General features: G+C 40.2%; 2 protein-coding genes across 4 annotated transcripts in view; one reads left to right on the top strand and one right to left on the bottom strand.

Moving 5' to 3' along the window:
* The first annotated feature begins 9,524 nt into the window (after nucleotides 1-9,524).
* LOC110859423 (protein expanded) overlaps nucleotides 9,525-20,880 on the top strand; it is a 25,894-nt gene continuing 14,538 nt past the window's right edge. For both annotated transcript variants that reach the window (XM_035859386.1, XM_022108380.2), the window contains exons 1-5: nucleotides 9,525-11,246; nucleotides 13,795-13,969; nucleotides 16,382-16,440; nucleotides 18,678-18,718; nucleotides 19,385-19,506. In XM_035859386.1, coding sequence (XP_035715279.1) covers nucleotides 13,823-13,969; nucleotides 16,382-16,440; nucleotides 18,678-18,718; nucleotides 19,385-19,506 — 369 coding nt within the window. In that variant the 5' untranslated portion in view covers nucleotides 9,525-11,246; nucleotides 13,795-13,822. The remainder of the gene's footprint in view (nucleotides 11,247-13,794; nucleotides 13,970-16,381; nucleotides 16,441-18,677; nucleotides 18,719-19,384; nucleotides 19,507-20,880) is intronic.
* Nucleotides 16,442-18,731, bottom strand: LOC110859424. Of its 2 annotated transcripts, none has more exons than XM_035859389.1 (6): nucleotides 18,657-18,731; nucleotides 18,191-18,399; nucleotides 18,001-18,129; nucleotides 17,684-17,939; nucleotides 17,296-17,621; nucleotides 16,442-17,234 (listed from the first exon to the last, which is right to left on the bottom strand). In XM_035859389.1, the coding sequence occupies exons 4-6, from the start codon at nucleotides 17,892-17,894 to the stop codon at nucleotides 16,497-16,499; spliced, it is 1,275 nt and encodes a 424-aa protein (XP_035715282.1). In that variant the 5' UTR covers nucleotides 17,895-17,939; nucleotides 18,001-18,129; nucleotides 18,191-18,399; nucleotides 18,657-18,731; the 3' UTR covers nucleotides 16,442-16,496. The 2 variants fall into 2 exon arrangements, with proteins under 2 accessions (XP_035715282.1, XP_021964074.1); XM_022108382.2 differs by lacking the exon at nucleotides 18,657-18,731 and adding an exon at nucleotides 18,500-18,618.

The following is a 20,880-nucleotide window of genomic DNA, read 5'->3' as shown; positions in this document are numbered from 1 at the left end:
GTGAATGTCCCCATCTTTCCAAGTGGAACAATTTTCTTGTCCAATGTACATATAAATTTATATCTACTGACAATGCGATGGTGTGAAGTGTAACCCTCCGAATTGGCTGAAATTTTGAAATTACGTGGTCCAAGTCACTACAACAAACGTTTCTTGAGGCAGTTGTTGCAATGGTCAGAATTTGGCAAAATATTTGAGGTCAAAGTTGAAAAATAGGCAATTTTTCCCTTTTGAAGGAATGGGAGTCGGGTTTGCTCCCTGCGCTTGGTAAAAATCGCCCATTTTTTCAACTTTGACCTCAAATAGCTTGGCAAATTCCAACCATCGCACAAACTGCCTCAAGAAACGTTTGTTGTAGTAACTTGGACCACGTAATTTCAAGATTTCAGCCAATTCGGAGGGTTACACTTCACACCATCGCATTGTGAGTCAGTGGTACTGACTGCGAGTATGTTTGGTGGCAATGTGGCGTGGTTTGGTGATGATGATGATGATGGTTTTAAAAGGAATTTCTAATCTTGGGCCAATTTTGTTGTATCTTTGGTTTGATGGTTGATGGAAGGGCCCTGCTGACAGGTGTGCTGCTGTTGTTGCAGAAGAGAAGAAGGGATCCCCACCACAGCACTTGATCTCATTCTGAGTCCTCATCTTCCGTCGAATTCCTCCCTTCTGTCGTTGTTTTGTTCTGCTTCAACAGGTACCAAGCAATCAAAGGCAAGTTCATCCCTTCGACGGAATCGACCTTTAAAGGAATCCGGGGAAAAAATTTGACTTTTTACTTCAGGTACATTTTTCCCAAGCTGCAATAACATCTTACGTAGTGCACACATAGATAATAATATGTTCTCCTCATTTTTGCAAAATTTGAAAATTATATTTCCTTAGTATGTACATACTCTTCGTAAAATCCGGGTTTAAACCATCACGTAAATTATCTCACGCACACACACCACCACCATCATAAAAAGTCATTCCAGTGTCTGGGGTCGTCTATTTCTCCGATCCAGTGACTTTACATGAACAATAAAAGACGACGATAACGTGCAGTGCTACACGGTAAGACGAACTAAGGAACATACGTACCTAGAAATGCATGGATGGAAGAAGGAAGTTTTTTTTCAAGAAGACAATAATTATTTTATTTTACAGCATTTTCAGGTTTCGTATTGTCTTAAATCTTGCACCGTGGCAGTGTGTTGTCTCCTCCAGCGAGTGATATAGTGCCGTCCTCGTCCAATTGTTGTGTTTGATCGTTGATATAAAAAGACAAGGGATCCCTCTCACTCGTAATACTGACTACACCACAAACTCATCTCCTCCACCAAAAAACGATCCTCTCTTTTATGGGTGGAATTGAAAATCCTGTGGAATTCCTCGTCTCTTTTTTCCCTATTTATGATTCCCCATGTCGTCTTTTTTTAACTTGAAATAAAAGAAAAGACCTAAAACAGCTCGGAACAACTCCAACAATGCCCAACAACTGAGATGGGTGTCTCATCCAGTATTGCACCAACCAAACTGCTATTTATTTTGGGGTCGTCTTCTTCCTCCATGGATTGTACGCAGTGGAGATAAAAATGGTCGAGGAGAATTAATTCCGGAATCAAAGTCGTAGTTTTTAATGGCACTTGCTCACCAGCAGGTTCTAAATTATGTGGATTGAAAGAAACGACCCAAACATTTTTTTGTGGTTGAAATAAATATTTCAAAGTATGTGGTAAATATGTGGGTTAGGTAAGTATTTAAAAATACAATGCGTGCACCTATCTCTAAATCATAAAAGACAAAATGACTATTATTCCGAGTAATTCTCATAACGAAAGTGCTAAATATGCACTTATTTATGTGGAGTCGTATGACTTTGGTGACATTTTGGCATTCTGAGGTCCACGTAGACATGTTGCATGCATATTTAAGGGTAACAATTTCTTATTCAATACTAATCTCTGGTTTGATTGTAATGCGAGTTGATTAATCCGACGTCTAGACAAAATGCAAAATGTCTTTCAAAAAACTGAAACAAAGAATGTCACGAATTGAGGATTAGCTTCGCAACGACGAGGTGCAACAATCTTGTTGGGGAATAAGCAGAGGAGTTATTTGATGACACTCATCGTCATCCCGTCACTATTATATCGCATCCTTGTCTTGTCCTCCATTTTGAAATTAATAATAAGCAGCAGAGCAGTAGGAGCGCTATCATTATGGATGGATTACATATTGATTATTACTTACGTGTACGTATGAAATAAATTGTTTCTCCTTCTTGGCACAATGGAAATGATGGGTTGGGCTGGCTTCTTTCGTCGCTTATTATTATTACGCTGGTATTTCATTCTAAATCTCTAGTCATTCTGACCAGACAGGATTCTTCGCATTTTTCAGACCACTCACTTGCAATCTAACAATGCAACGATCTATACGAGCAAATCAGGTGTCGTGTTTTCGTAACAACAACACAAGCGTCTGCTAGTAACATCATGCAGAATAGCATATTTCATACGTGGTCAACTATTTAACCAACTACTAGCGGAGAGGACTAAAATCTAGCTAAAATTCCCCACCAGCGTTTTTGTCGAAGAGGAGAACGTGAATGAGGCGCATTCCTCGTCATACGTTGTCGTGGTCGGACCACAGAGAAAATCCGGATTTTTAAAGATTTTGCTCATCATATCATTATCTCTTCTTCTGCTGGAGTTTGATAAGCTTCGAGCAACTGTCACATTTTTTTATAGCTCAGAAAAGATTTAGACGAAATTGTTGAATTTAAAGGAATTTTGGAGGTCCTTTGTGTTTGTTGTTGTTTTTGACAGGAGGAATTTATTTTTGTAGGTAGGCATACATATTCGCCGAGTGAGGAATGCAAACTTGAGAGAGAGAGATAAAAAATAACGAATCTTCTTCATCATCATCTCAATATAAATTTAATCACCCATCAACATATACATATTACGTATGCATGTATAGCAGCGTGGAATGCCAAAAACTAACTCACCACACGATATGCAAATACGAGACGAACACAATAAAAATGTAAATTGCACACGAACGACTATTGAATATTGACCATCAAAAAACTAGCATCGCCATGAAGCGAATAATGGATGGATGGACTAGCCCAGAGTCCAGTTCGGCTCGGCATAGTCCCATTCCTTATTATGAAATACATACCATGAGAACATTTTGTGAATAATAATGTTCACTCAGGACCACGATATCGTAAAATGCTCAATGGATAGATACATGTACACAATTTTGGTTAGATTATGGACCATGACTTTGCTATGTGTTAAATTTGTATTTGCTAATAATTTGGCATCTGGCGTCTTCAATCATTCAAAAATCGATTATCGGTCGGATAATTAATGCAATTCGAGAGGAGAACAGCAAAGTTTTTCGGATCATTTCATTCGCCACAAGGTTTATTTTTTTTACAAGTTCCACAAGGGAAATTAATTTCACATTTTCAAACTCACACAGCAGTTCAATTTGGCAATGGCTAAAATAAACGCAATCAATCAGTCATCACATGAATAATATGGGAAGATGCCCAAAAGCAAAAAGTGTGTAACCGTCGTCGTCGTCGCCATCGTCCGGTTTAGTTACCGGCATCTGTTCAGATCTGATGATGAGATGAGAATTCTTGATTTTTAATTCTTTCCACACATTCATTGCAAAAAAGTAGTTTTGGCGATCGAACGACCAAGACGAGGATGGATGATCAAGAAGAAGATGAGCATCTGCTCGCTCATTTTTATTTGATGATGATCGAAAGAGGAGTTTGATTTTTGTTGCGTTTTAACTTTTAACTCTGAAATGTGATGTGATGTGATGTGATGCAACCACATACTTATCAGCACAACCAGGAACGAGGCTTATGTATGCACTACGTTGTTTCATTTCAGGTGTAACTTGACCATGTCAATTCTCAGATCAACCTTAATCCAACGCCTTATTAGAAGTAACCAAGTCCTCTCCCTGCATATCCACCGATATCTTCTCGCTGCTGCTGTGTTGTGAATCGTCTTCTTCTCCTAACGTTAGGAATTAAAGTTGTCAGGCAGGATAAGGATTGGATTGTGGCTCTCGAGACTCGACCGGCTCGTTGAACCGTGGGCTTTATTTTATTTCAATTTGCAGTTTACACTCGCACTCCTCGTCGTGTAATTTTGAGGCAAGTGTGTCGTTTCTCTAGAGGGCTTGTCAGCCTGGATCCGGGTGTTGAAATTGGCAGATAAGTGCAACCTGCGTTTTAGATTAGTCATGTTGCAATCAAGTCGCATGTACCTGCTGCTTGAATACATACATCTGCCTGCAGTTGTTGAACTAGCACCTCATGCACCAATATTGCAGGGCATGCTCAAAATTCCTCATGAATTTAAACATCCTATTGTGTAGCAGTTGCTGACCACTTCTAAAATTACTAATTTACGCTGATGCACGTGATCAAACTATTTTAATTGCTATTCATCAAGAATGTTTTTTTTCGAAATTAGTTGTTGAGGAGAGGAAATATTAAGGTACTCCGGGTTTCGTTGAGATTATGGTCTTTGAGCAAAAAGGCTCCAAGAGCGAGACGACCCCCAAAAAATTTGAGACGTAGTTTAAGTACCTAACTTAATTTAGATACCAGGAATCAATTGGAATTACAATTAGCTTTTGTGCATGCTTGATTCAGGGAATCCAAGCAATTTTGAAAGAACCTTGCCAAATTATGTGGTACTACACAGGGCGAGAGAGAGAGAGAACAATGAAATGTGTGGAGGGGATCCCAACGTTAATTTCATATTCTCCGAATTATTTATTCCCTGCCAAATTGAGGCCTTCGCATTGACGAGCTCTTGTCTTGTGTCATTAGTTGTGAACATATTCAATTATGCTCCATACAAACAGATATCCATTCCTCATGAAAATGTGGATAAATCAAATCGAAAAAGTTTGTTCGTAATAATAAGAAAATGACAACGTGTTTTCGAATTTATCGTCCAAGATGATCCCAATTATCAGAGACTCGCTCCTAAATATGACCATGATTGCTATTTGAGAAAAGTGATACTGATGGATGATGGATGATAACGAGGACTTGGCAGGTTTCTCTCTTGGTACGTAGAATGCTATCCATTGCAGTACGAGAAGGAATACCTGCAACAATTAGTTCAGCTCAGAAAACAACCATTCCGAGTTTATTACTCATGGTGAGTAGATCGAAAGAGTCAAAATAAAAGGTAACCAAACCCTCCTCCCATATAATTAAGCTTGTCATGAAGTATTATATTAGTTCACAGTTCAAAAACCAACAAGAACAAGCATCCCAGATTTCTGGTCGAATTTCTTCGGACCAACCAATTATGGACTGTTCAAATAGCTCGTTGCGATTCACACTTATCGTCCAGTCCAGTCTTTTCGATGCTGTCATTTTAAACCCTTACAATCATAAGCGACATTCAGTTCTTAAAAAAAATGCAATATTTGAATGAGCACATAAATGACGCCAATAACTTTGTGTACCTATGTAGCATCTCGTACCTTGGTAAATTCCTCGACCCTTTGATCCATGCAGTAATGCGAAAGAAATAGCAGGTCATGTTGTCAGAGAAGGATGCACCAAGTAACTGATGACTGGTTAAAAAGACTAATCGTCTCTCGTTCAATTTCGAATCTGAACAGTCCACCATACAAAAAAATATGGAAACTTGGATTACTTGGATGCCGTGTGGCACTTACAAACACATATTTTTATATGTTGACCAGTGGAGCAAGTAGCAAGGGACTTATGATCATAACCATTTTGGCTTATGGCGATCTGGCCAAAGAAAGATTTCCTACCAAACAGTAAAAATTGTTATTTTGCTACCTACGGTTTAGCCAAAGTATTCTTTGCCAAACTGCTAAACCTGAGCTAAAAACAATATAATGCGTTGATAAATACACATGGAGTCGTTAGCGTTTCTAAGCCTGCTCTAAGTCTGCTCTGCTCCCCTTTGACATTTCTAAGATTCGGAGGATGCAGGAGAAGATGCATTGGCATGAAAACGCTCTCATGATCAGTGCGTCTGTCTGTAGGTACACGTAAATAATAAATACGAGATTGTGGGTACACGGAGAAGCAGAATGTGGAAGAGTTAACGACTTTGGGAATTTGAGAGTGCTGGGTCAAGGCTTAAGGTTAGAGTCATCATCATTATCCCTCTTGTTGGATTTCAGTCAGTGTGATTGTGATGCATTTGCATTGTGAACATTTCAGTTCGGAATTTGAACTGACGTGACTTGACAGCAGGCAGGGGCGTTGCTGGGTTGACGTGTATTTCAAATTTACATTCGAATCTTGACGTCAATTGATTTCCAACCATGATTTGTTTACCTTTGGATGGATCTCTAGTACTACGTACAGCGTATGCAATAGTAAGTATGCATCTGCATATGTGTCTGTAGGAACGCGGGTGTTGATTAAAATGGATGCGTGGATGGATGAATAGATGCACAAAAGTAGGATGCACTTTCTCCTGGCTGGAGAAACAGTATAAAACATTACATTTTGATTACGCCTCAGGACTCACTCGCTTCCTTCAGAAAATTTGATAGTGATGGATGTGCTGCAACATCACAACGAACAGCACACAGATAAGCACATTAAATCTGGGCAGCTGAAAACACATTTACGTACGTTTTCCTCCGTAATTGAATTTTTTAAAGCCATTAAAAACACAAAAATTACACAAGAAAGTTCAAATCATCTCATCCCAGAATATCTTGGTTGCTTTCATGGGAGTCTGCTTGTTCAGAAGTAGACTCACAAAACGTAGTACGAAGGACCTTTAGAATAAATTTAGAGAACTTTGACAAGATTTTGGTGGAAGCATTGCAATGGATAAAGTGAAGGGACGAATGTTGCCCTTGGTGGCAGTGGGAGAAGATGCGTCGTATGCACTTGGGACGTGGTGGTGCACTTACATATTTGAGTTGAACATTTAAACATCCGAGACCTGATGAGATAACGATGATTCGGACAGCTGGGCATTTACGAAATACGAACACAGAATACAATTAACACAATGGACGTAGCACACATGGATGGAATGAATGGTTGCCTCTGGTATTGTTATAGTTGGGACTCAGGACTTGGTACTATGAAGCCTTGTGAAGGATCTTCTCATCTCTTACAGCTCCACCAACCAACAAGTTCAAGACGCTGCTGTATACATTTTATTGTCCGAGATTGAAAATGCACACAAAAAAGGGAATCTCTGCATCTTCCACATTCTCTCTTCTTCTGGAGATGAAAAAGGATACTTTTCATGGCGAGGAAGCATACAAATCCATCCAGCAGCCATTCTTTCTCCTGGAATGGAGGGACCATGAGATTCATCCAATCTCTCCCTACGCAAGGTCTCCACACTCTCTTGTACGTAATGCGCTCGTTACATAAGTGGTGGGACATACATATGCCCATTCGCAGTAAAAGTACCCATGTGAGACGGGGTCATAAAATTATATTACGCACACGACCAAATCATACATTCGTGATGGAAAATATGCGACAAAAAAAGTATGTTCCAGGAATTTGTGCAGAAAGCAGTTGGGTTAAAAACTTGCAGACCCACTCTGAGGCGGATGAGATGAGGGTGCATGGTCACATGTGCATATTTACGTGGCGTAAAATGAACATAATTTGTGGCGCCTCCTTAAAACCAACAATTTTCTTTTGGGAAATCAGAGCCCAGTGAGGGAGAGAGGGAGGAGGAAGCAATAACGACCATTGGGTGAGTAGGATGAGGTTCAAGAAAGATTGTAGATTGTCCATACCTCTGAATTGTATGTAAAATGTATGTATGGCATAGGACGACTGGATGAGTGCACATTATCTCCGCAGAAGACGTGTTGCCTGTATAACTCCCACCAAAACTATTCTAGATTACGTTCGTACAAGTTTATAATTTCAAAAGGAGTTTGGTTTACTCCAAGATTTGAATTCAAAGCTCGTGTTGTAGAGAGAGACGTGTAAAACTATGTAGATTTGTGATAGCCCTCCAGGCCCAACCAACCAACAACATGTAAAAAATCCTGCATACAAACTTTTTCGCTTTCCTTCACATTCTCTCTCGCTTAATACATTGCATAACAATGCCTCAGAAAAACATTGTCTAAGAAGAAGTATGCCCTACGTACGACTACGGGCTTGTATGATTGGTGGAGATGGATGTGCATGTGCCTGTCCAGTGGTCATTCTCGTTTTGACAACGACTTTGAATTTCAGAAAATGCTGGCTAATTTCGTTACGGAAAAATTACTTATGTACGTAGTAATTATTTACTATCCTGAAATGTTCCTTAAAATGCAAAGTCCGGTGTCGCATAAAGTCTCATCGTATGATTTTATGCAAATATGTGCATAGTATTGCTCCATGTAAGCTGAACACTGTTATGCACACACTATGTAGTCCTACGCCCAGAGACCAGAGAGCTCTGGCAATAATGAAGGGATTGTAATGGGTGATGTTACAACCATTAGGAGCACAATGCATTCCTTCTCTTCTGACAACAATGAACAATGTTAGTGAACGTAGAACGCTAAAGTGTTACTCCATTATAAATTGTATGTTAAAGAGAGCTCACCTTTAGAGTCCTCCTCTCCCATAACAGCAGCAACAGATCCGTAGCGTAATTGCAGGCAATGTATGCAGCAAAAGGGTTACCTGTTGCTCGCTGCTTCGAAATCCATTCCCAACCAGCCAGGAAGCGTCCAAAAATGACATCGTCTGGTAACGCTGGATGCAAATACTCAATACCGTTTTGGAGTATGCTTGCCCCTGATGGGACCAAGAATTTGAAAAATAAATCCAGATTTTCTAGAAATTGTGACCAATTTTGAACGTGGAGTGCACGGACGTCCCCCGTGAATGTCAGGTTTGGTCATTGGGGGTTAACCAAACCAAGTGAAGAAGGTTAAACCGAATCTTCTTGCGATGATGATGCTGCTGAATATGCTTGTATACCTACCTTTGCTTACATCGTTTGTGTTATAGCTTATACATTTACATTAAGAATTCATAGGATTTATGTGTAATAGAGAGATCGTAAAGGAGTATTACTTCCACCACTACGACGACCACGGTGGAATGGGCCATGAACGAATCTCAATTGTGGAGGGATGCTGCATACCACGACGACGCTCATGAAAACTCCATCCTTTACAACAATAATAACACAATACGAAAACGCCACACCATCCACACCAGCAAGTCATCATCATCATCCTGGTCGTCGTCGTCGTGGTCGTATGCAGTATACGAGGAGTTGAAATGCATTACAAGTTTTACAGTCTTTAAGCAGCATGAAGAAGAAGAAGCCCAAAGGGCAAATTCCTCAGCGAACTGGTCCTAGTTATTTCTCTCTTCTTGACTCGAACCACCATCATCAGCCCCACAGCCCAACGCTGCTGCAACAACGCTTCACAGTTTTTACTGCACACAATATAATACATCTTCTTCTAAACTGCATCCATCCTTCTTCTTTCCTCGAGTTGCGTGGGCTCACCACCACCATCAGATCATCATACAGCAGTTTTTACTATATGAAAACCCATCCAACATTTTTTACCAGTTGGTGAATCCTCGTATAGAAACACAGAAAGAAGCTCCTCTCTCTCATTCCTCACAACAATTCGACAATGTCGGCACTAAACTGATGAGGACGACGAGGCAGGAAAAAGGGTACCAGCAGAAAGCGAATTCCATCCTTTCATCTCCAGTCAGTCTTGCTTCCACTTTGGGCTTGGTCGTACTCACGTCCAGTCCTCGACATAATCGGCATACCGGGTGCATTGCTGTTATTGTTGCAAGAGTACACATTCCGTCAAGCCGACCGCACGAGTGTGATACTTTATTTATTCGCGAGCTCATTATTACTTGTTGTTCAGTGACATATTCTTGTGCGAGGCGGAGAGGATTACTGCTCCGCTGGCGAAATACATAAGCCGCCCAAATCAATATTGACGACCACCCCACAGGCACTGAGTTGAAGGTGGAAATCCCAAAATTGGTGGCGACCAGTACAATTTAACCTAAAAATTCAGCCAAGTGAGGTTGTTTTGTGACGAGGGAGCGATGATCATGAGGATCGCTTAAGCGAACGTACCAGAGCATAAGCCTTGTTGGTTCGTTTGGTGGTTGTTGGGCGAGTTGAGAGTGGAGTGGACCGCATTCCTCAGTGGTCACCTCTCGCATCGCATCCCATCTCATCAACAATCTCCCATCAAAGGAGCTTTATTATACATCAAGCTATACGACGACCACGACGACGGCTACTACCACCACTACTCCAACTGGGCAACAATTCAATGAGGTGACCGAGTGAAGTGAAACTATTTTTTAACTACTCTCTGCTGCAGTATTATTACTACACACACACACCGTGCATCCGCCGTGGAGGGATAGATACAGAGTGATTGGCCACCATTGTTGTTGTCCTCTAATAAAATAAGATAATAATAATTCGCGCATTGGCAGAGAACAAGGGGCAATTACTCGGCTTGCACTACCCCTCGCCTAATATTCTCTGTCACAGGAATACCTCATATTATTGGCTGATCCATTGACAACCACAAACTCGTCTTTCTGTCTGTCTGCCCACTAATTGGAGACGACGACGACGACGACGATATTCATTTATTGGGTTCAATTACTTGAGAGAGAAATCAAAAAGGAAAAATTCGAGTTCGACTATAGGACAAGAGTTTCCACAACTAATTCTTTAAACATTCCTCGACAAAAGTAGGAAAAAAATACTTGAAAGTGAGTGGTTAAATCAATCGTGCAAAAGCTGGAGGATTTCTGAAGAGACAAACATCCAAAAATTCTCACGCTAAAGTTTTTTGCTACGTATTTATTGCACAATAATACGCACATAAGAATTAAGGAGGAGAACAACAGCCGAGTGAATGTGTGGAGTTTGCTAAATAGTAAATGCTAAGAAATTCGAGAGAGAGAGATGAAAAGTGAATTATTGTGCCTCTTATGAATGTGAAATTGGAAATTTATTTGCGGTGGATTTATTATGGTGGGAGCAGCAGCAAAGTGAAAGTGAATAAGTGTGCATGAGATTGATTGATTTGTCCGCAAAATGGATCATAAAATTGGACGAAGAATGGATTGTGCATTTGACCATTCTTATATTTTTCGTGTGCCGTTGGATGCAGGAGTGGAGATGGTCGAATGAGCGGCACGGATTTTTACTTGGAATTGGATGACCGTAAGTCCTTAACTGACAGCAACAATTAGTCTAAATTACGCAGAGAAAGGGACGTTAATCATTTGTGGCATGATTGGTGCATCGTTCGTGCATATTTGTATTATTATTCGCGTCGTTATGAATTCTGTACGTACATACGCGAGGGGATGAAGCATTTGATGTGCACATAAGCCGAGTTAGCTGCATACCACAGCAAGTCAAAAGAGAGAGAGATGACCACCACGCATTTAGTTAAATGGCCACTGAATGCAATTTCATCGCAAAAATAATAAATAATAGTCATAAATTACACGAGCAAACAGCTTTTTTTTCATCTCCAACAATCTCATTACTATTTTGAAGGAATGTGAGAATTTAGGCCGATAATATTCGCTCATATCCTTGCTCATAACTCTTCCTCCTTCTTTTCCCAACCAGCCTTCTACGATTTTATTCATGTTGATGGCAAAAAGAAGGTGGCAAATTTGTCAAACGCACAAAAATACTCTGTATGTATTCATCAGATTGCAAAGAATTCAGCCAAACGAAGTGTGGAATGTTCAAAATGCAACTCGAGACTCGATTCATTTGCGTTTAATTTTCTTTAATTGACGTCAAAGTCTCGTTCCATGAATGAGCAGAGAATGAATGGGAGCTTGGTGGAATGTCATTGTGCAACAAGTGGTCGGCTTTTTCTACCCTCGACGTTACGTTACGCGAGTAACTAAATAATTCGCATAAAAGATATTAATTGTCAGACTGCATAAAAACGGCTTACATTTCAGTAACCAACAACCCAGCTAAATATTTACTTACTGCACCAAGAGAATGTCAAATGAGGCAACAATTACTTATTTACAAGCGTTTTGAATTTAATTGAATTCCATTCGTGTTACGCCAGCATTTCGGTTTGCATATTAGCATACATTTTTTGACGCTGGTAAATAATTCCAGTTGTGAAAAGTGGAGCAGCGCCGCAAAGGATTTAATGGGTTGGAATAAATAATAATTTGGCGGAATGGGAGGAATGTGGCGAATGCCAGTGAAAAAATGCGGCTGACTGTTCCATTTATGCGGACGTAGGAATGCGCGCATTCTCGACGGACGGATGGATGGATGGTGGGTGAACCCTATTGTACTGCCAGTCGTATTGTTGTTGTCGTCGACGTCCTCGAAGAGCAGGGGGCAGAGCTCAACCGTGATTTTTATCGTCTGAATACCTCATTCCATTTTCCATGTATTATTTATTCGTTGAGCAGCTATCTCGTAAATCAGCGCAGCATGAGCATATTGTCAATTGTTGCTCAGCTCACTCAATCCTCTGGTAGTAGCAACTATTTAAATAGCAACTTGTACTTATTTAATAGGTGCATGCGATGCATGAGATGATCTATGTTACAGTCTCAGCACAGCAGTCCCAAAGATTATTAAAATTATATTACGTGCTTTCGCAGCAGTGGTGCAATTTTATGTGCAGAATATGGAAAAGTCAATTAACTTTTTGAAATGGAGTCAGTTCCTCCATCACCTCAAACTTTGTTCCTTCTTCTGCTGAATAGAAATAGCTCTGCCATCCATCCACAATCGGACCATTTTTCCTACTCCTCGTATGGACACTGATGCTGTGAATCTGTCCGAATCTACCTTTCAATGATAATTCGCAGTCTTGCCTACGAATTGGTTTATTAAAATACAAGCAAAAACTCATTTGTATAAAGTTCATGGACAACAAAATATTTTTTAGACCACGTGAAATTGCTCTAAAAACATGACCATTATTACGTGAAGACGTATCTGTGGGTATAATTATCGTCGTCATCATCATCATTGGTACCAGTCAATGTAGCAGAGCAGCTTCTCCCTTCGGAAAGCTCTATGAATTGTATTTCATTTTATGGGCTGTTACGAACAACAGCAAAATAGTATTTATTTAAGATGACCATTCCTTGCATACGGTGTGCATGAAAAAGCAGTCAGTCAGTCGCTCGCTGTGTTACTGGTTTCCTTCAATGTTGTTCCCTGCCTGCAGTCGTAATAACGAGTAACCATCCGTATTATTATATAGCGTTCGTCGTTTCATGTAAAAACGTCCATCCAAGCCGCAAGAAAGAAGGGGCAGCTAGTTTGTTGGCCGTGCAAAAACTGCATTCCATCACCAACAAAGGGCTGAGGAATTTCATACTTTTTTACGCTTACTTACTCGTTGGCTTTACATACAGCACGACGACGACGACGACGAGGACCAAGTAAAGTAGAAGAGGATGATTCTGTGTGCATAGCAGTGATTTAGTGATAGCTGGCAAAGAGTTGCTGCTCCCATGCAATCCGTCGTATTGTAAAAGACAAACAGTAAAAGTCAAAGAATGTAAATAGTTGCGGCGTCATCCATCCGTCATTTCCATCCTCCTCGGCTTCATCTATCCATGCATGATGGCATAAACACACACATTTCTGCTTCCCCAGCTAGATATGCACACACGCTGCATGTATGCATTGTACGTGTAGCGTAATAGATAATCCATCCATCAAGCGATTATAAAATAATTGATTTTCGAAATTATTTTTGCAGCGTTGAATAATGGGGCGAGGGGATCAGCATGCGAAACAACGGGACTGTTGAGGGAGTGAATTTTAATACCAGCACGACGACCACAACGACGACAACGACTGTCGCTCATCACCAACACCATCGTTGTCTTACCGTCGAACTTCTCACTGGAGAACAAATCGTCATCCCTTACGAGGTAAGAATTATTTTGTCCTTCTCGTTTCTCCATTCGCGCAGAATAATAGTCATAAATAGATCAATAGACAATAGTGGTGATGCTGCGCGTATGACAAGCATTACCCACCCAGCCAGTGTCACCAAGTAATGGCGTATGTCACCATGAACGCCATAAAAACCATGATTGCTTGGCTAATAAAATTGTGAATAGCCCAGCACTTTGTTCCTTAGGGATCAACGTCAAGCAATTACTTACTACATGCATTCCGACCCTATCAGAAAATCAAATCACCTGTCGCCAGCCAGCCAAACAATCGAGGAGCGACAAATAATAGTCTTTTGGTGGGTTGTTGCAGTTCATCAGCGTTGGCATGAGTCCGTGGTGGTGGTGAAGGTGACCTCTGCCTGAGTGTCAAAAGTTGGTTAAGATGATGCAGATTTTATTTGGATTGGAATGCGACCTTAGCGCAGCGAGTGGCCTTTGGCAATGATAATTTAAGCTGTCGTTCCCTCCCTCTATGTGCCTGCAATTAATTCCAAATGTGTTGTATATCCAGTTGCAGTGAGTGGAATAATATTTTAATATTTGGATAGTTGATGGTCGTCTCCTATGTGTTGGCTGTACGTGGTGCGAGTTGGTGGTGGCGATGATTTTTGGTAGCTGCGAGGCAATAAGTTATAATAGTTGAACAATAATGGCAATGACAAGTGGAATGAATGTTTGGACGTGTGATGGGGTTTCATTTCAGTTTATTAAGCAGGAATGCTAATTATACGGACGGCATAAATAATATTTTGCCGTGGCACTCACTCACTTGTGCATAATAAATAGTTGAGAATAAGTAGTTGAGCCAGTGACGAGGTGCTTGTGGCGAGCAGCTATTATTGGATGGAGAATTGAAATCAATGCTCATGCCCGTTAATGACTGCTCATTTTTAACCTGTTCTCCCTGTCGCAGTAATTACTACCCTTCTTCCCGTACCGTTTAATTCAATTCTACTCGCCGGATTGGGAAGTAATCGGAGGACAAATGGAAAAATCGCTAATTATTACGCACTGCCCATGTGTTCGCATTGTAAGGTTTACAACCAAGGGTGTAATTAGCACATCACTGTTTAGAATTATTTAGAATTTTGAACTGCTCGTCTTGAGTAAGTGATTGTTGTGCACATTTAGACATTTATGTGCCCAATTCAATTACTGCTATACTCACGGCGTATGTATGTAGATATCTCTACGTATGTAAGTATTATTTAGTGCTATTACTAGGCTTTGATACGTTCAGAAAGGCATTGTTTTCGTACGGGCTGTGTGATGTGATGTGAAATTACGATTGGCATTCAATTCCATTCTTCTTTGAGACTCTTTTGCTTCTGCTACACGGGTGAGGAAGGATTGGTTGGTGCGGAGCATATATTTATGTAAGGACGTGTCGTAGGTATGTATGTATCAAGTATGAAAAGCTGGTAGTAAGGTAACTACCTGTAATTAGCAAATGGTGATTCCTATTCAAATAAAAAGTCCTGAGCAGCTTAGAAGCAGCACCTGCTGGCTTACTTCATTAGTCACTCTCACTCCTCATTTAATCTTAATCTCGCCGTAATTGTTGTGTTGAGCCAGTAATTTATGAATTATGAGTTAAATCTGTTTGAATGTCTTGCATCCACTCGTAGCCATACTGCATATGCATACGAGTGCATACACCCATACATATGCAGACCCAGGAGAGCACAATGTATGTATGTATCTGCATAATGCTCAACATTCCGTTCATGTCTCAATGAAATTTTTGATTGTTGCTCAACTAATAAACGGACAAGTAAGTTGCAAGTACAAATTGATGATGTTGGATGAAATCTCTGATTCTGGTCACATCCACAACATTCCGCTTGCAAAATGAGTTTGTACATACGAACAGAGAATCTCGAGACATATTAATTTTACAGGAATGAATGAATTGCAAAAAAGAGAGTTAAAAAGTGGTCGTGGTTGAATTTTCATTAAGGACTTTGTTGCTTCGTCCATCGTGCCCCCCATTACAACACAACATCTCAGAGTCAGAATTAATTTGCAGTTTTGTTCAGCCAGTCCGACTGACGGACTCCCTCAAGCTGTATTTGGTGTGTCACATCGATATGCAGAATGCTATGTGAATTCCTGGGTGGATGCACATTTTGAGGGTGTACATCTATACGTAGATAATAATCAGTTGGTGAATTTGAATATGAATGGAGTCACATGTCCATGCAATAAATTAGCCGATAGTGTTGGGTGGGAGGTGGGAACTTGCCAAAATTATGAAGCTGCTTATAATAATTTCATGATTAATTGCAGAGGTGTAAATTGAGCATGACGACGGTGGTGGATGAAAACTTGATTTCCACTTCTTGATAATATTTAATGCTGACGATGATAATTTCTGAATTCCAGGGGAAGACAACATGCAACACGATATGGAGAGGAGTCGAGGGGGAGTTGGTGGCGCGTGGGTATGTATTACTATATTATTTATTTGAGGTCATTATTATGTAAATAAATTTAACAACTATTGTTCCTCCTCAATCCCTCCTGGATTCACAGTAATAACAACCTTTAGACGATACTCATGTGCTATCCATTGCATCAAAAGCTCTAAATTGGTCAAATGTTGTGAATCATAAATTTGTCCTTCGTCCTCATAACTGCAATCCTCGTCGTCCGTCTCTCGATCTTCGTACTCCTCAAGAGCAGTATCCTGCATTACACTAATTGGTCGTCTATTAACTAAAAATCTACTGTCTACTCTACAATTAACGTTAACAAAATCTTGTTTGTTGTCTGGTCTGGGGGCATGCAAATAACTAACTATAAATGATCCAAGAATGGTTAATAATTCGGTCTTTTCCATATCTGTTTTGTCATATAATATCCGTCGTGGTTCTAAGGCGAACTGCTGCCCACGATCCTTGCATGCAAAAAGAAGGGTTTTGGAAGCATGCTTCGTTGCCCATTGCTTCTTTGTCCAATCTGTGGTTACTCCTCTATATTCAAAGTGATTATTGCATTCACGATATAACACAATTTTGGATTCTTTAAGTAACTCTTCTTCAAAAGGCATCCCGAATAAGTCAGAGAGACCGACTGACTCCAGTTCTTCATCTGATACGGTTCCTTGTAAACTAATTATTATACCCAAAGAGTCGAGAATTGGTCCAACTTCGTTCTGCAGATTTACGGGGAGTGTGATATTATCCGGTATATACTCGTAGGTGGAATCATTCAACGCCAGGAGAAGATGACAGAACTGAGACAAAATGTAAGACATCATGTACTACTCTGGAGTTATATTTGTAGTTGTTATTCACCTGAAGAGATGCAATTTTGTGCACTGCTGACTGGTGATTATTGAAAATCCATGCTTCTGTGACGATGGATGGAACATTAGGGGTGTATGTCGATTTGCGATCAAGCCACACATTTTGTAAATATGTTCTCATTTGTACATCACTCCAATTGCCATCCACCGAAAGTTGGAACAGTACGTGTCGAATTGGATGGTTGTAATCATATTCTTCGTCTTCATCATCACTGCCACGCGTTATCTCCAATACTACGTGGACATTTGTATTATAATGTTGTGAACAGTTTGGAAAACCAACGGAGATAACTTTGGCTTCTGTTCTGAAACAACCTGCGAAAGAATGATCACTATCATCATCTTAACCTCAACAGACTTTGCAACTCTCATCTTACTTGTTGTCATGCACATTCTACTGCAATATGCAGAGTAACGATAAAAACATTGCTGCTTGTGGCTATACCGAACATGACACTCATTTCCCATCAAATTGACCAAAGGTATTCCCAATAAAGGATCATCCACGACACCGTTGATAAATGCAACAAATTCTAAAACATCAGTTTGACCAAGACCATATGTGGTCTTGGTCATCCCCTCGCGCATTGAAATAATTGTTCCAGATAGTCCTCATCTGATCAGCTACTGAGTCTGGGTGAAATATAATAATAATTACATGTCAAGAACAATTTATTTCAATACAGTGCATTACCAGGCACGGTGTGTCCGGTAGCTTTCTGTAGCTTCACAGGATGTATGTACGGAGCTAAATTCGGTAGTGGGACGCATTCAGGATTAATAATATTGAGTAAAGGTATATCATCATCGACATCCATTGTGTCTGCAAATTGTTAACGTTGTTAATCATCATCATACTTCACTTGGTATTTTAATCATCATACCATCATATAAAACATCTTGAGGTTGGAATACGTGCGTGTAAGGAAGTTGGGCCGTTTTAGCGGCCTCCAAAATTCTGTCCAACATCAAAATTTGTGGTCTGGTCAGTTGTGGATAAGGAGTGCCGAATAATTCTAATATTCTGTTACACGCTGCTTCATCAATTGGATCAAGTGGTTCAACCACCTCTTCAATTTCCATCACATGGTTTCTGTTGACATATTATATTATGAGGTTATTTTGATCCCATTTAATCATTTAAACATGCAAATAATGAAACAAAATAATGAGAAATTTTATATAATACGTACAACCGGAACGTCATTTTGAACCAATTAGTTTTCTATTTAAATTTCATACTTTTTTATTACACGGGCAAAATAGAGTAAAAACACCGGAAGGAAGGATGAAGCAATAATTTATTCCCGCCTTCAAATCTGTCTATCTGTATGATTTAATGCGATTTACCTTATACAATTTCCATTTCAGCGTCGTCCATCCCCAAATTTTTGGACTAGCCATCAAGTCTGGTAAGCAAATATCGCATCGATATTTTCAAAATTCAATAATTTCCAAAAAAGTGATCAACCGCCAACCAAGAGATTTTATTATGTTAACACGAATCGTATTGTTTGACGATGGCAAAAAAGTCTGACCAATGTTGACCAGCGGAGTTCAGGTTTATATTTAAGAAAATAGCAGTGTTGATATTCATGTTTTTAAGGTTCTATCATGTTTGGTTGACTCGGAGTTGGGTCGTTGGAGTTGAATAGTGTCCAAATATGGAAAAGTAAACTTTTACATTTTATTTTATGAAGCAAGTTGGAAGACATTTAGTTGGTTGGTTATTGCTCGCTTGATTTTTTATTCCCCTTCTTCTTCCTTAGGAAGTACATACATGCATTTTGTGTGTATTTCTTGGGTTGAGGAGACCGTGTGCAGTCGCAGTGGTTTGAATTTGAATAAGACATTTGAGGAGGAGGGAGTTGTTCGTTGGGGTGTAGGCCATAAATTTGGGCAACACTCTGGTGCTAGTTTCTCTATTTAAACTGTCCTGTCGTCAATCCTCCTTTCCTTCTTCCTTGCTCACCAACGAGTGAGAGTGCTGTTGACGAAGGTCCATAATGTCCAGATGCCCATCGTCATCGTTCGATAAGAATAAAAAATATACATGGCATATTGAATTTAATTTTCAGGATCCGATTGGGTGTTTGTCGATCCAGACGCGAAGCTGTCCAAGTACTACCCCAATATTTGCAAAGAGGGCAAGTCACAGAGTCAAACCCATTTGTCATCAGCCGGATCTGGGTCAATTAGTGTAAGTGAAACGCTAATTATGAACTACTAGAAATTTTCTATGTTGTCCTTATCGCTATTTTCTAAATATTTTCTTTGAATTCTTATTACGCTTGGGCTTTACACAAAAAATTGTGGTTTCTTATCATATTTTTTTGTTTTTCTTTGCTGCGCTTGGAATATTGGGTAATTCCAAGTTTCGATATGTTGCATCTGTCCTTTTGGAATGTTGGTGCTGTCAAAGGATGACAGGGAAATATGACATTCAAACACGCTCAACCCCACTCGGTCGGTGCACACCTTATGTATGAAGTATGGAAATTAATGCACGGAATTCCAGTCCATTTTGGTTTACGGCATCCAGCCCCAAACCACATTACATCACCGTCAGAAAAGATGAAGATCGTTCGTTTCCTCCTCCAGATACATAATAACGCAGTCCACGGCTTTGTTGCACTGCTCTTTTTGCTGCCTGCGTAGTGCGGCCAGCAATGGACAAAAAATGGAGGAAAGAAGCGTGCGTTGGAAGGAATGTTGTTCCATGTCAAATCGCTTTAGACCCCACAGAATTTGGAAATGACTTTGGGATTGCTGCATTTCTGACCATACCACCACCGGCCATACCACCGACGTATGCACCACAGCTTTGTATGCATTTCCTATAATGTGCGGTGGTCGACATTGGAAATGGAACGATTCCACACTTATGTACCATCATTCCTCGTGTCCTATTCTCTCAATGGTCAACTGCTCTGGAGCTTTCTTTTAGCGTACTTTTTTGGGTGTAGAGATGAGATACGTGAGGATACCGCCGCGTTCCTTGATGGGTTTCCAAATTCGTGTGTGGTGGGTTCTTCGTAATTGTTGCAGCGTATCTGGCTGGATAATTGTTTATGACTCTCTCCGGCACATTCCACGCTTCATATCATAATCATATCAGCACTGCCGTCGTGCTGCAAGTCTTATCCAACCTGCGACCAGGATGAAGAAAAGTGCCATAATTCATAAAAATCATCTAGGTTTGCATCCCACTCAGGAATTTAGATCTCTATCATCTCTCTCTCTCTTATGCAACAATTGCTCCAAGTCATCATTCCTGTTTTATTATTGAAGAACAATATGTTGCAATATATCAGAAACGCACATATTGCTCGGTGGAGAAAAACAGTTTAAAATTCCTTAAAAAAAATTGTAGCTCGAGGAGATAAGTTTTCCGCTCGCTGCATAGACCCGTCAATGGGGATGTTTTTTCTTCTGCTTGGTCCGAGATATTTTGAGAATTGTTGAGTCGAGCGAGGTGAGACCTTTGAGGGGTTGGGTCGGCAGTTGGCTATAATAAATACTAAATACATACAATTACACGGAACACAATGAACACAATGGGGATCGTAAATAA

This window comes from Folsomia candida, unplaced genomic scaffold, assembly GCF_002217175.1.
Source record: "Folsomia candida strain VU population unplaced genomic scaffold, ASM221717v1 Fcan01_Sc025, whole genome shotgun sequence".
In the NCBI taxonomy this organism is placed as follows: domain Eukaryota; kingdom Metazoa; phylum Arthropoda; class Collembola; order Entomobryomorpha; family Isotomidae; genus Folsomia; species Folsomia candida.
This window is presented reverse-complemented; position numbering and strand designations above follow the sequence as displayed.

Coding starts and splice junctions, on each gene's coding strand:
- LOC110859424 (XM_035859389.1), bottom strand. CDS start 17,894: ATGCGCGAGGGGATGACCAAGACCACATATGGTCTTGGTCAAACTGAT. Junction 17,622..17,683: donor TAGAATGTGCATGACAACAA/GTAAGATGAGAG, acceptor ATTCTTTCGCAG/GTTGTTTCAGAACAGAAGCC. Junction 17,235..17,295: donor ACAAAATTGCATCTCTTCAG/GTGAATAACAAC, acceptor ATTTTGTCTCAG/TTCTGTCATCTTCTCCTGGC.